Here is a 15,141-nt window from a genome sequence, read left to right as displayed (position 1 = left end):
TTTATAACTATTATCTACTATCTAGTTCTTTATATTTCTAAATTAATATAGATTATGAAATCAAGTACATTTTACATTTTCCCAAAAATACATATAATTCTAATAAGCTCATGGGATAACAGCAACTTCTGATTCATTATAATCTCAATTGAATTATAAATGCAAGATAAACTTTTACTTAAATATTTTTTTATTTTGTTGTATCTATAGCACATAGTTACCTTAATTGTATCATGCAAAATTATCTTTGAAAAGACCCCAGAAAAACAGGCTCAAAATCAGTTGGTAATCAGCCATAGAATTATGAAACTATTGTTCAATAATTGTTAGGAATTGTTCGCAGATTAACAATAGAAACCACAAGGGAACAATTAGGGGGGGGGGAAGGGATTTGTACAAATTAATTCAAGGGTATTTAAGTGCAGAATTCAAAATTGATCTCAGTTTTTCTCTCTGTACTCTGAGTTATGAAATATCTGGAATTATATTAATTCGGGACTACTATCGTTCAGAGTCATCTTTTACCCTTAAAACAATCCCATAGTTAAAAGTAAGATTTATAAGACTTATGTAAAAGTGTTTTTTATGATTATATAGTGTTATTATTGATTTTGTATCCTGTTCTGAACTGGATATACTTCCATTTTTAGGATGAAAAATGATGAAAAACGATACTCTTCTTCAGACCCTTATAACTTATTCATAATACATAGTGATGAGGAATATAATATCTTATCTTATAGAAAAATATTCAATGTATAACTTTAAAAAAAAAAGATTTATGCATCTTCCAGGATTTGGTCCATTTTTGTATTTTTTAAGTGACCCCATTTTTTATGGCGGGCGTACTTGTAAATAGTTTACTTTGTCATCCTATTTTTTTCGGTTTTCAATGCCAATCTCATGACGTCATACCCACTAAAAGAAAGATCCAGGAAATTTAATAGCCTAAATCCTATGGGCTTTACAATTATGGCGAATTAGAGAAGATTGTCTATCACACATGTCATCCAAATTTGGATACGCTCCGAGCTGCTATCAGGACAGCGTGGTTCGCTATGAACACGGATTTCATTATAAAGAGAAGTTAATCTGTTCTCCAGAGTATTGAGGCTGCTATTGCTTTTGAAGGAGAACATACTAAATAAAAAGTATAGCAAAATATAGTATTGAAACATAACACAAATTGATGTTCAATTGTCCTTTCTTGATTCCATAAAAATCATGAAATTTAGTATATTTTTGTGTAAGCACCTTTTTTCGAATTTTGATTGCAAGTAGAGGAGAAAACTTCCTAGAGGGTATGAAAATTACCTATGCAAAATTGAATTGACCTACGAGGTCATCTTTAGGTCACATCTTTAATCAAATTATAAAAACAGGGAAACACTCTTTACTTAGTGAATACCTAGGTACTAAGAATAAATTTTTAGTTATTTTGCATAAAATAGATGTGATAGATATTTTTGAAACCTATAAAAAGTATGCAAAAAAAAAAATTCTTCTAAAATTGTCTTATTGAGTAAAAAGAGAGAAAAATTTAGGAAGATTTGATGATCCATGTATAACGCGCATGCTTTTTTTACAATTTCAGAAAGGAAAAATCAAAATTTTCTTTCGTTATTTTCTTTTTTTGTTTCTATAGTAATATACATCATAGAGATGAACTTCTATGTCATCAAATCCATTAACTCCTCTAACAGAAAATTACTATAAACATATATAAATAAAATATATAGTACAAACGGGGGACTGTCTAATACTACGTGGAAACATATTCGAGAAATTGTGACTGACTGAGTCCAGATCCCTCCCCTATAACTCTAATAAAATATTCTTCGTTTTGCAACGTTATTTCTTTATTATTAAAAGGTCCCGTACTTTTTTATACATTCAGAGTAACGGTAATTTATCCCAACATAAAAAAAATGTACTTTGAATAAAATTCTAAATATTTTTGTCCGTTCGTATTTGAGAGTGAGAGTAGTAAGCATCCTACGGTAAAATATACCGGAGCCTATAACAATGTACATTCAATTTTTTATATTTTGTAGATTAATTTGTCTGTTTTAGGATCTAATATTTGTAAAATCATATATTTTTGACAAATAATATTTATATTTTCGGCCTTCAAGATTGAAAGTTCTCTGTTTAACATTGTTTTTCGTCAAAAATTCCAATTAATTCCCCGAAATTTCCATCTTTAAAAATTCCCTTAATTTTGGAACCCTAGTTGGTGCAAAACCCCATATATTTTATCATATTAATCTATTCTAAGCCCCTTTCAATGTCTGTTGAGTTAATATCTACGGTGGTTTACGGGACCTTGAATCTAAAGTGTATACAAAGTTATTTATAAACTATGACGTAAATGTTAATGTTTTAACGAGTAGGAAGAGCAATTAATCATCCGTTGAGTTAACAACATAACTCTGCACTTCTTCAATCATAGTTCAATAACCTTTCTATTTCTATCCACAATCAAAATCAAGTATTATTTGTTTTTCACTTCATAGCTTCAACAAAAATTAAAATAACTAATGTATTAATTTCTTACATACAAAATAATGTCAAAAGGGTCAAAAGAGTGGGTAACATTCAGGGTGAGAGATGGTCCACAACGGATATCACATGGAATCTAAAACCCCTTTCATCCAAGAAAGACTCTTCTGGAATCGAGGAGGGAGTCATTCGTCGAGAACTATCTTCTGCCCTGAGTCTTTGGTCCAAAGACTCAGCTCTAAATTTTAAAGAGATTAATGGCAATGACAAGGCGGATATTGAAATGAGTTTTGAGAAGTTAAATCATGGGGATGGATATCCATTTGATGGACCTGGATCCGTTCTTGCCCATGCTTTTTTCCCTGGGAACTCTCGTGGTGGGGATATTCATTTTGATGCGGCGGAAATCTGGACATCGAAAAGGGCGAGTCATTTATCCAGAGATGGAGTTGCAAGTATTTATGGTGTTGCTCTTCACGAGGTTGGGCATTCCTTAGGGCTTTCTCACTCACCTATTGAGACTTCCATTATGTTTCCATGGTACTCGCAGTCAGAAAAGCTCGTACATTTACCACCGAGTGATCGATTGGCTGTTCAACATTTGTATGGAGAATCAAAGCATAGATCATCAAATCCAGATCCAAAAAGTCCTCCTGAAACAATTCCACGAAGGGCAATCCCTACCCCCAAGACGACGACTACTACCACAAGATCTTCTGTTCGTTCAAGTATGATTTTTAATGCGAAAGTTTGATAAAAAGAAACCTATATTTTGTGTTTCAATTCTCATTCGATTTTCAAATTTATTTTTGTATTATGTTGATATACATGATCACAGCGTTTGCATTATTAGTTTTTTTGTTTTTTTTTGACAGAATAAAATGTTGGGTGTCTTTCGGCAGGCTTCTCAATTTTCTACAATTGAAACTACGAGGGGGGTCTTAAAAGTTTCCGGCCTCAATGTGAAGATGAAAAAACATGTAAATAAAAGATAATCACATGTATCTAGCAGCTCTTGACAGTTATTCACATCAGCCATTATTTTGGATATAAACAAAATGGAGTATAGAGGAGTCTTTAATCATTTGTTTTTGAATGACAATACGCCGACACAAACCAAAGATGAGTTGGATTCTGTGTATGGGAATACACAGAATTCAAGTTAGAAAATGACAGCCCAATACTCAATTTTGTCCATTTTCACAACAACATTCAAATCAACTCACTCAAACGCTGTTACCTAACAACTGCAGTTCCAAAATGGCTCAATTTGGTGAGTAATTCCCAACACCTGCTAAATAGATGTGATTATCTTTTATCTACAAGTGCTGTCATCTTCATACTGAGGTTGGAAACTTTTCACAGGTATCAGCATAATAAAATTATGAATTTGATAATCCAATGAGAATTACATTTAGATTAAGAAAATAACGGATTCTTTTTATCAGAGTAGTACATATATTTTGGTTTGTCCCAAAATAATATGACTAATTTTTTTAAATGCTATTTTTTTTTTAAATATGAACTTAGATACACAAATATGATTCACCTTTTCCATCTAGAACGATGATTCTTAAATCTTTATCTTCATCACCCAATTTTAAAATCTCAATCAAGACATTTAAAAAAAATAAACATTAAAAAAATTAACAACTTTTGAATTCTGATTTTCTTAACATGTAGCAGCACCCCCCTCACAAAAAACTGGTAACATATTTTTTAAAACACACGTGACCTTTGTTTTTAAGAAGATAAAGTGCATATTTGCCTGGTCAACATAAAAACAATCTTCAAGAAAAAGAAAAAATCCTTTCTTTTGGTCAACTAACTTTCCGCATAAAAAAACAAACCCTTGCTTTTGCTCACACAAATCACTATGTATTTTATCTCTGTGGTATTTTATATTCTACTATCGATGCTTGGATTTCTTGTGTGAATAATTTTCGTATTGCTTTCCACAGCAACTTTTAATTCTTGTCTAATGTATATTTCTCCTCCAATGACAAATCCATTTTGAGAATGAGTGAGTCAGAGACGATAATTGATTAATAATCGTTGCAATTTGTAACAAATAACAATTAGGCATTTATCTTTTAAAAGTGGTGTAATATGAAAGGGAATAATAATTATTATATTGTATTTGAGCATGAATTACCATATAATATATATATGGTATTTATATATGGCAAAATGTCCGTTCGGCAAATTGGTCATTTGTCTTTTTTGGGAGACTTTAATATATCTTCAAATTATATCGTACATATATAGTATTTATAAGTCTGTTTTATGCGTTATCACACATGGAATCCAAAACAGTAGAACATAATTTAGCAAGTAGATTTATAGAATAGCCAAGCATGTTCCGAAATAAAACTTCCTTTCCATTCTCTCTCTGTCTCTTTCTACATCCCTCTCTCTCGTTCTTTTCTTCCATCTTTATAATTTGTTTCTATTCCCCTCTATTCAGCCCTGAAACGCGGGCACCCTCTTCTATGTATATAAATAATCTCATTTATGCTTTTACAGAAACAAATCCTCCTGTAACAGAGCCACCTATCAATAAGTGTAACACAAGTTTTGATGCTATATCGATAATTCGCTCAGAAATATGGGCGTTCAAGGGAAAACACTTTTGGCGGATCCATGACGTAAACCATCCACCGGAGCATCCCACGGAGATATCTTCTTTTTGGTACACGCTACCTCGTGGATTAAAAGGAATAGATGCTCTCTACGAAAGACAAGACCATCGTATTCTCATGTTTGTTGGAGATTCTTATTATGTATTGAAAGGGAATACTCAGCTTGAGGCTGGTCCTATTCCTTTAACAGATCTGGGATTACCTCATACTGTTAGAAAAATTGATGGGGCCTTCCGTTGGGGATGGAATTCTAAGACCTTTTTCTTTGCAGGTATTTTTTAAAGATATTTACATTAATAAATTGTATTCATGCAGTGTACAAGTTGTAACTTGTATAAGTTAATTGTACAAGTTGTAGTTTCTTTGTCTTAAAATACAATATTGAACTATAGGGTTGATCTAATCTAGTGCTACACATTTTACTATTTTCAAGAGTAAAATTTAAACGAGAGGTTTTTTTGAAGAAATTAATTAACAAAATCATCCGAAAATAGTACTCGGTACAACTTTTATTCAATATGTGAGCCCTCAGATCTAATAACTGTCTGAATAAGAGGCCTAAATCTCTGGCAGGTCTTGACTATGTAGTCAGACTCGAGTTTGGTCCACTCTTTCTTGATGGAAGCTCAAGAGACTGGGCACTCCTGTGAGGAATAGAACATATACTCTTCTCTATTCGCGTCTAGGGCTTTGTGTCCAGAGAGGAGTGCAGCCACATGTTGTGGTCCTAAAAGTCAAGAAAGTCTTGTTTGAATACAATATTGTCCTTGAACTTTTCTCTTGCCCAATGTAGCACTTTCTTATCCAGAAGTTCGATGTAAGCATCTACATTGAGACCCTCCTTCATTTCCACAAAAGTAAGAGGGCTGACTTCGCCTGTATTGCCCACAACGCCTAAGGCCATGGTTCTGGCTCAATTTTTGTTCTGAAGACATGTCTCACTGAAGCCTCACCTATGGCCATAAGGACATGCAGCGTGAGAGAATCTCCAAAATATCACTCCTTTTTAGTCGTTCTCGATTATTTTGTTTTTAATCGAGTCGAACCTTTACATAAGGAATCTTGCGTCACAAAACTAAGTTTGAAGACAATGGACGATTAAATTTCCAATTTATTAAAGTTTAAATTAAGTGCACCACTAGATAAGATCCACCCTGTACAATATAGGCCATTCTGATCAACAACTATTGACTTCCATGATGACAAACTACAAAGTGATTATGTATTTATGAATAATTCAGGGTGAATTAATATAAAATTCATTTTGTGTGATGCATGGCAGTCAAGCTAAAGAAATAATAGCGTGATTTCACTCTGGAGGCGAGATTCCAAAGCAGTTTTTTAAAATATAGTCAGTTACTATCATTCGCTGGAGTAGCGAGGAACGTACGATCGTCGTTGAGTATATATATGTAATCAAAAATGGTTTGACATAATGTTTTATTAAAATTAAATTAATGGCACTTTATCTCCTGAGTCTTTATAGGTGGGATTTATGAATATCAATTAATTGCTTGAATTTATAATGAACAAAAAACGATTTTTGTTCATTATTTAAAATTTGCTTAATTGTTGAAACGCAAATAACTCCACAGATAATAATGTTAGATGAGTTGAAATTGAAGTTGAAATCAGATCTGGTGTCATGTTAGAATTTTAAATTAGTACGATTTGTTCAAATCGGTTATTTGGAATAGTATTGGTCGGTCCATAAAACTAAAGAGACGGCAGTCCTATCCGCCCGGTCCTAATAAAATTTTTCAGTCCTAATACGAGTCCTTATCGGCTTTTTATAGTAAGTTCAATAGCTGAAATGTCGTTGTTAATAAGTCCTTTCAGCTGCTCAACATAACCTCTTTCAAAATGACATAGCTGAAGTTTAAAATTGGGAGGTGTGTGGCTAGAACTAATTATTTTACATATTAGCTGTCACTCAATATTTTCTTTGCTTTTATATGTATTGCTCAATCCTAGCTAGGATTTAAGAAAGCAAAAAGATAGCTAGGACTGAAGGAGCGACGTATCGGTCTTGAGGACCGTTGAAAGGTAAAAAAGATTGGACCCATAAAAAAGGACTGAAAAGGAAGGGGGTGGGGGAATACTGATTAGGAAATCAGTTCTAGGACCGATCCCATTAGAATATGCAATATTAGCATAATTCTCATCTGCACATTAGAGCAGTTTTTTTTCTTAATTTTTTTTCGAATTTCGATTAGGGCTACTGCAGAAAAGTTGTGATATGGTATGAAAATTACCAATGCTAAATTTCAGTGTCTTAGGAAGTCATCTTGAGTTTGTTCATCTCCATTAAATTATAAAAAAAGACAGAGCTCTTTATTTAGTAAATTTATGCGAGACTAAGAAGACATTTTTAGTTATTTTACATTAAATAATTATCATGGAGATTTTTTTTAACCTATAAAAAATGTTATATAATTTTTTTTGTGTATAATTCTCCTATGAAAGTAAAAAAAAGATAAATAAATTAGGGAAATTTGATGATCCGCATATTGTGCGCATCATTTTTTTACATTAATAAAATAATAATATTAATCTTTTTATATCTTTTTCATAGGTAAAAATAATGCTTATCATAATTAATAAATGCAAAATAATGATTAATGCGTTATTCTAATATCTATTTAGTAAATAAATAACTTTTCTCTTCTTTCATACTTTGAAAACATGTGCTACCTAAAAATAATATCCTTTGGAAATAGGTTATTTTCTTAACAATTCACAACTTTTCTAAAGTAGCAGTGATCGAAATTGGGAAAAAGTTGGAAAACAAACCGGCCTAAAGTACATCCTTCGTTTAAAATTAGTCATCTCATTTTTAAGTTGCAACCTGTACAAAATCTCAACTTGTACAAAATCCCAACTTGTACACAACCTCTATTTTCATCATTTCTTATAGTTTAAAATGATTTACTTCCAGGTCATCAATACTGGCGCTTTGATGATGACGAACGAAGAGTCGAGCTCGACTATCCACGTAACATATCAAAAGTATGGCAGGGCGTTCCATCCCATATAGACTCTGTTTTCACTGCCACAAATGGAAAAACTTTCTTTTTTAAAGACTCTGTGTATTACCCTTTTAATGATCAAGGTATGAGAATCGAGAAGGAGCTTCCCATCTCTTCTTTTTGGAGCGACTGCGCCGTTAGTGGCAACATGGCGAATCCCTTCTCAACTAATCCCAATATTGATAAAGATAGTAGTGGGGCAATGCTAAGGGGCTGTCCTTTGTTGCTGTTAGTCATATCGTTGTTATATTTGAGTTAACAGTTTTCATTTAATGCACAAATATGTTTCTATTTTTATTGTTACTCAATATATATTAAATTCCTTATATCCTAGGACTTAGATTCATGCTTTAATATGGTTCCAGATAGCTTTTACAGCTCATACATTTTCGCCACTGGTAATTTTTATGTTTTATATTAATGAGCGTTTTACCCCGTGTCGCAATTTTGTCAACTTTTATTTTGGGCCCTAAACAGGGGTGTCCACAAGGGGAGACTAGAGGTGCTGTAGCCCCCCCTCCCCAATGGAGAAACTTAGTAAAATAATTTCTATAGCCAAAAATTAGCCCCCCCCCCCAAAAAAAAATCAATTTAAGGATTTGTTTTATTTTTTCAGCATTTATTTTCTAAAAAAGGTCATTAGTTGTAGAAAAAAAAACTTCCCTCTTCCCAAAATAAAATCCGGACGTTCCTGCTAAAAAAGATAGTTTTAAGATAATAAAACCTTTTTTTTTTCATTTAAAATAATGAGGAAATATCAAATATATTAAATGTCAAAATGGAACCAAAAAATAAAAAGACTTAAATCGGACTGTCTACAAAAAGTTTATCGCTCAATTGCCTTGTTTTATTATGTATCTGATCCTAAAATGTATTAAAAATATGTGATTACGTCGTTAGACAATCTTATTTTCATATTGTTGGCAATAAATTAACTGTTACAATGGAAAAAATAAGATATTTTTCTCTAAATATTCTTCTTTTCTCATCACTTAACGATCATTAAAAATATATAAATTTAGACATTTCCTAGAGATTTTCAGTACATATTACTTTGATTTAATTCAAATATCATTGCTTATCAGTGACATCAAGTAGTCTTCAGGTCATTTTTGTTGTCTTTTTTTAATCATCAAGCTATTTGATGGAGTTTAATGAAAATCTATAGGAAATTTGTTCATTTGATGTAGTCAAAATATTAACTTTGAGCTTCCAAGATGGTGTAACCTTTAATTATAATGTAATGTCATTTAGGGGGCCTAAACAACCAAGTTTTATAACTATGAAAACCCTTTTTGATTAATATTAAGGAAAGTGAACTGTTGGATGTCAAAATGGGATCAACAAATACCTAAAAGGACTTAAACCTTACTGTCCATCAAAAATATATATCTCTATTGCCTATCTGATCTTAAAATGTCTTTATCATATGTTATTACATCGTTGTACAGTCTTATTTGCCATATTATAGACAATTTATTAAGCATTAAAAATTAATAAATTGTCTCATCATTTTACCATCTTCAATCGATCAACGCATTCTCCAAATTTATCTATTTCATAGGGATTTTTAGTACATGATACTTTCACTAAATTCAAATATCATTGTTAATCATTTGCATTTAGTAGTAAATCCATTTATGAAGTTTCATCAAAGATTTATTGGAAATTTGTCTATATTCACAGGGGCGTCCGCAGTGGCTGGGCTGTAGTACCACCCCAAATTAAGGAATTTTTTCTTTTTACTAGAAAATTTAATATCTAAAATTTAATTTAATTTTTCAATTTTTTTTCCAAAAAGAATAATTTATCAAATACTTTTCTAGAAAATTTCATTTTCTGTGAATAGCTATGAATTTATGAAATTTTGCTCCGAAAATTTGATATATGAAATTTTTTTGTGAACAACTATGAATTTTTTCCCCCAAAAAAATTGATATTTGAAATTATTTTCAGAAAAAATCCAAAAACAAATCCCCCTTAAAAAATATATATAATTTTGCGGACGCCCCTGTTATACATAGTAAAAATATCAACTTTGAGCCCTAAAAAAGGTGTCTTCTTAAATTTTTTCATGTATATATATGATTTTTTTTGATATTATTAGTGAATGACTCCTTTTGAAATAGACTCATGAACCTGGATCTGTCAATTCTTACTCTTTGTCCATAAACAGTATTCCTTCTATATTTCATCACTATTTACCATTTATCTTCTTCATCTGATCTATAGCTGAGATACAACAGTAAAGACTAAAGGATCATTCATAAACCACGTGGTTATTTTTTCACAAAATAATAACCCTCCCCCCTCATACGGACATATGTGGATCTTTCCTTCACTCCTCTTCAGAGCCACGTGCTTTTTGTACTCCTGTCTGTTTTGTTAAGATCAAATTGGTTTCAATAAAAGGTACTGATGTGTGGAATTATGATTTGGAAAATAAAAGTATATCTTGCCGTTTTTGGGGTTTCTCTCGTACCCATCTCGTTCCTTAGGGCAAGTAATCCACCACTCCAATGTCTCCCATCACATCAACAAATTAAAAGTCTTCAAGAAACACAAGATTCAAGGAGACGAAGGAGATTTAAATGGTTCATCATTCAATTTGGACGTAGTAGGGTTATTGGTGTCTTGTAACATCCCTTTTAATGTTCTGGATCATCCCAATTTCTCTTCTAATTTATCATTTAATTGTCAACACATAAATTTTAACAATATTTTTTAAATAATTTTTTACTTTATTGCCTCATTTCTATTCTTTAGATTTCGTGCCAAAGTTATCTATTCATCCTTTATGGTCGGTGGTCACTAAGAAGTTATGAGTACAATTCCTGTAATGATGGGTTTGATGTTCTCTAACTAACAAAATATTTTGTCTTGCATAAATTTACAGAATATAATATAAATTTATAAAGTTATTGATTAATAATGTACAACAATCCCTCTTCCTTTATTTGCAAATAAATAAATAATTTAAGTTAAAGATATATTCTAAACGATACCCTTTTAATTGGTTTAGAATCGATATTTACTTTGAACTCTTGATACAGCGACAGATACAATTATACCACTATTATATCTTTGAAGTAATTTCCATGGACATTCAATGCCTCGATGGGTAATTTATTCAGTTCAAATCAAGCCCAAGACTATAGTTCCACCTGGATTTTTTGTTCTGAAGACGTTTCTAACTGAAGATGAGACATCTTCTGGAAGTTTGTATGTGATGTAGAGGCTGTTCTGGTTATTCACAGTGGGTTCAACGGTGAACATTTTCTCAATAGAAAAGAGCAAAGCTCTGCCTAAATTTCCAAACCTAGTCAGTTTGCTCTGTTCAGAGATTAGATCTTCCTCCAGGATTTTGCAGTAATGTCATTTCAGATTGAAAATGATAAAATGTGTACTACTAGATAAGATCAATCCTGTACGCATATTCACATATTGTGTTAAAATTGTACATTCAGTAACTGTGAGAAACCCACGGACCCAAAATAATCAGAATCCATCACTGACCATCCCCCCCTGGCTTGATTTTACAACTCGACCACTGTCCACATCCATGTGCTACTTTATTATTCCAAATATTTGTCAAAATATCGTTAATAATGTAAAAAAATATCCTACAGAATGAGGTACTCTTTAGTTCCCCAACTATTAAATGACTTGTTTATCTATTAATCAAATAAGGTTAAATATGAAGAAAAATACTATAAGTTAAATGTGATCAAACAACGTAAAAAAATATAAAAATAAATGAAAAAAATGAACGTTAATAGTTCACTAAAAAAACAAAACATGGATTAATATATTTCTTAGACATTTTCTTATAAAAAAAAGGTATGTAGAAAAATACTGATAATTTTTCGTGTAATTAATCTTTATTATATCTCATTTCTACCAATAAAAACAAAAATATTTTTAGTTAATTACATTGTTGTTTGTTTCCATGGTTTCATTAATAATGGTTTTTAATAAATATGAAAACAACTGAGGATCAACTATGGATCAAAAACAAATTTCACGTTTTAATTGAGAAAAAATACTGTTTAAGCTATGGAATGGCTTGAAACGTGTTACGAGGACTCTGTTGTATCAGAAACAACAATTAAACGTAGGCTTGCTGCCTTCAAACCTGTTTGCAGAGATACCAATGATGCTGAAATCAGTGTACGTTCCAATGAGATGGCAACAACTGAAAACATCAAAAAATCCACAAAAAATTGTCTTGAATCATCAGAAAGTGAAGTTGTGTGACTTAGAAAAGAATCTGTTGCCTTCATATTGTACGAGCATTTTTCCATGAAAAGGCTCTATTCGAAATGGATGTTGTGTTTGGTTGAAACTTTAAAAAAAACCAATAGAGCCAACCAAGAAAATGAGAGCGTCGTAACCACATCATGGATCACTGGAGAGCTGAAATTCCTGAGCTATCCATGCATGGTAAATCCCCATCCGAAATGAAAACGGCCGGGGAACTTATTATGCTCTGATACAATGTTCCAACAATTGGTAAGCCAAACATTTATATTTCTTCTTAATTTGCATGGATATCTCTACAGTCTCTGCACCCGACAAATTCGAAGAACTTTATCTAATGCTAAAACTCAAACAAAATATGTATCTCAAAAGTTGGACGATAAAAAGATTGCAGCAAGAAAAAACGGCTAAACTCACACCTCTGACAAATGTGAAACACATAATCTGTTGAATGTAGCCATACCTTTCTAAACTGCAAGATTTCCTTATATCTATTCAGCTCCGTGATACAGTCGAAAAGACCAAATGCTCCTATACAAATAAATTCAAGACTTTTTGCTGTCAGTGCCTACTACAAAAGTTCATCGTACTACATATTTAGTTCGGCAAAGTTCAAAATACCTGTTGTTTCATCAAGACAGGCCTGAATATCAAAGTTCCACGTGAATGAGGGGTTCTCTCCTAATTTAGGAAGGCTATTGGCATTGAGATGTAATACTTTGGAAAAAAAGGATCAATTGAGCAACTTAATCATAGATGAGATATCATGGTGCAAATTTGTAGATTTTGAACCCATCCTTGATGTGCTTCAGAGAATCAAAGCATTATAATATTTTACTGGATATTGTTTAAGAACTCTCAATAAGTTGCATGTTGCTTCTTGTGAGACATGCTGTTACCTAGGCACAAAGCTAACTGTGTTTGCAACTGAGATTGAAACCAGTGAAATGTTCTGTGGCCGAAAAGATACGATACAGACTCATCAACACTTTTCTGTGCAGGACCTGAGATGACAAAATATGTTAAGAACATTTTACTTGAGAGCAACTTCTGGTCCTTCCTCACTTATCATAACTTTTACATGGCTGCACTAAAAGCCAAATGGATAAATAACGAGCTAAAGAACACAATCAAAAAGAGCCAAAATAAACTAAAAATTATAAAACATTCGTAACTGTTGTCACATATTAACATCATGTCATAGAAATTGGGAATAAATATCCTTTTAGGTAATCCTTTATTTCATCTTTGTGATTGTTCATAAGATTAGTTATACACACGAGAAAGACACTATCAACATTAGTAACAATATCGGCTTACTAGAACTCTATATGCATATGCTTAAGCTTAAGCTTTAAAGCCTACAGTAAAACTTTTTGTCAGAGTTTAAAGCCATTGGATCGAGTAAAGTGTGTTACCCGGTCCAAAATCCTCCTGAACAAGTGGATGAAGAAACCACGTAATGTTGTTATCTTGTTTTCAGATGAAACCCCTTTGAGCTTTGAGTAAATGGCTGCTATTGACAATGGATACTACCTGACTAAGTCGAAGGTGTCCGGGATAATAATGTTATCTATGTCAGTAGTACTTTGCTAATCTCCAGGTGCTTGAGGTTGTCGGAGCTAAAAGATAGATGGTGCAAACTAATTTTCAGGAAGTCCAATGAGAAGCTTAATTTTGATACTTAATGCAAGTACCTGAATGAGAAAGTGTATGGAAATTCCTGGTAATGGCAGTAGGATACGTCTAATCGGACTCAGAATTGATTCTGTGTTGAGGGTCCAGGTTTTTTGACAAAGACTCTTGGGCTCCCCATAGCCCCGACTGTCCCCTCTTGGACTTGGTATCTCTAAGGACCTGAAGGGGATGATTTTGAGAGTCCGATACACAACAAAGAACCAAAGGAAGGCTACCATAATCACTGCTTTAGCCGACCTAGAGCCAAGCTTTGTAAATAATTACGGTGCAAAGTTCTGCACCAGGCTGAAAATGGTCATTAAGGCAAAATGTGGCTATTGAAAAGATAAATAAGGTATCCCTTGATTCTAATTATGAATTAAAATTCTATAATATTTTTTGAAATATAAGAACTTTTGTAAAATTCCAAATGTTTTTAATTTTAAACAGAGGGCCCAGTATTATAATTAAAAATATGTTTGAAAAAGTAAAGTTATGTTGATTGCTGTAATCTTTGTAAAATTATCATTTGTTAGACAGACTTTGTGACAATATGTTCGTCATTTATCAAAAAAAAAAAAAAAAAAATTATAACTTATCATTTATTTCGGTTTGATTTATATCTATTGTTTTCTAGGACGTTCCACAACTAATACAAATTATAAAATTAATAGAAAAATACTAAGGCATTCTTTTAGTTTGTGATATTCTCGATTAAAAGTTTTTTTCGCTTGACAATAAGTTTACTTTCTTTTCTATTACTATACACACATAGTCAAGAAACAAACAAAAAATAACGCCTGCCTAAAAGTATATAAACATAAGTATAATTCTTAAGAAGAATGGGGAAAACTTTTGCATCAAAAATGTTTGCAAAAAAAAAAAAAAAATCAAATAAATCCCCTAAAAATACTTTTCAATTTTTGAAATTTATACTCGTAAAAAAGCTATACAATAATGATTTTAATTACAACTGAAATTTGAGAAATGAACAGCATTCATTTGACTAGCAATAAATATTACATTCGTGG

At 32.0% G+C, this 15,141-nt stretch overlaps 1 protein-coding gene and 1 long non-coding RNA gene across 10 annotated transcripts in view; both read left to right on the top strand.

Annotated features, from left to right (window-relative positions):
• The window catches only part of LOC121124000 (matrix metalloproteinase-2), a 45,932-nt gene extending 34,767 nt beyond the window's left edge, over positions 1–11,165 (top strand). For 7 of the 9 annotated variants that reach the window (XM_040719088.2, XM_040719087.2, XM_040719090.2 and 4 more), the window contains exons 3-5: positions 2,578–3,230; positions 5,029–5,415; positions 8,083–9,126. In XM_040719088.2, the coding sequence (XP_040575022.1) occupies positions 2,578–3,230; positions 5,029–5,415; positions 8,083–8,432 (1,390 nt within the window). In that variant the 3' untranslated portion in view covers positions 8,433–9,126. Of the gene's footprint in view, positions 1–2,577; positions 3,231–5,028; positions 5,416–8,082; positions 9,127–10,939 lie in introns of those variants that run through there. The other 2 variants (XM_071890893.1, XM_071890894.1) reach the window with 1 other exon arrangement.
• Positions 11,166–11,527: 362 nt separating this feature from the next.
• On the top strand, positions 11,528–14,534 carry LOC121124003 (uncharacterized). Its single transcript, XR_005866180.2, has 2 exons — positions 11,528–12,685; positions 12,736–14,534. It is a non-coding gene; the product is annotated as an uncharacterized lncRNA (long non-coding RNA).
• Positions 14,535–15,141: the final 607 nt, after the last annotated feature.

The sequence above is a fragment of the Lepeophtheirus salmonis genome, chromosome 9 (genome assembly GCF_016086655.4).
Source record: "Lepeophtheirus salmonis chromosome 9, UVic_Lsal_1.4, whole genome shotgun sequence".
Lineage (NCBI taxonomy): Eukaryota > Metazoa > Arthropoda > Copepoda > Siphonostomatoida > Caligidae > Lepeophtheirus > Lepeophtheirus salmonis.
This window is presented reverse-complemented; position numbering and strand designations above follow the sequence as displayed.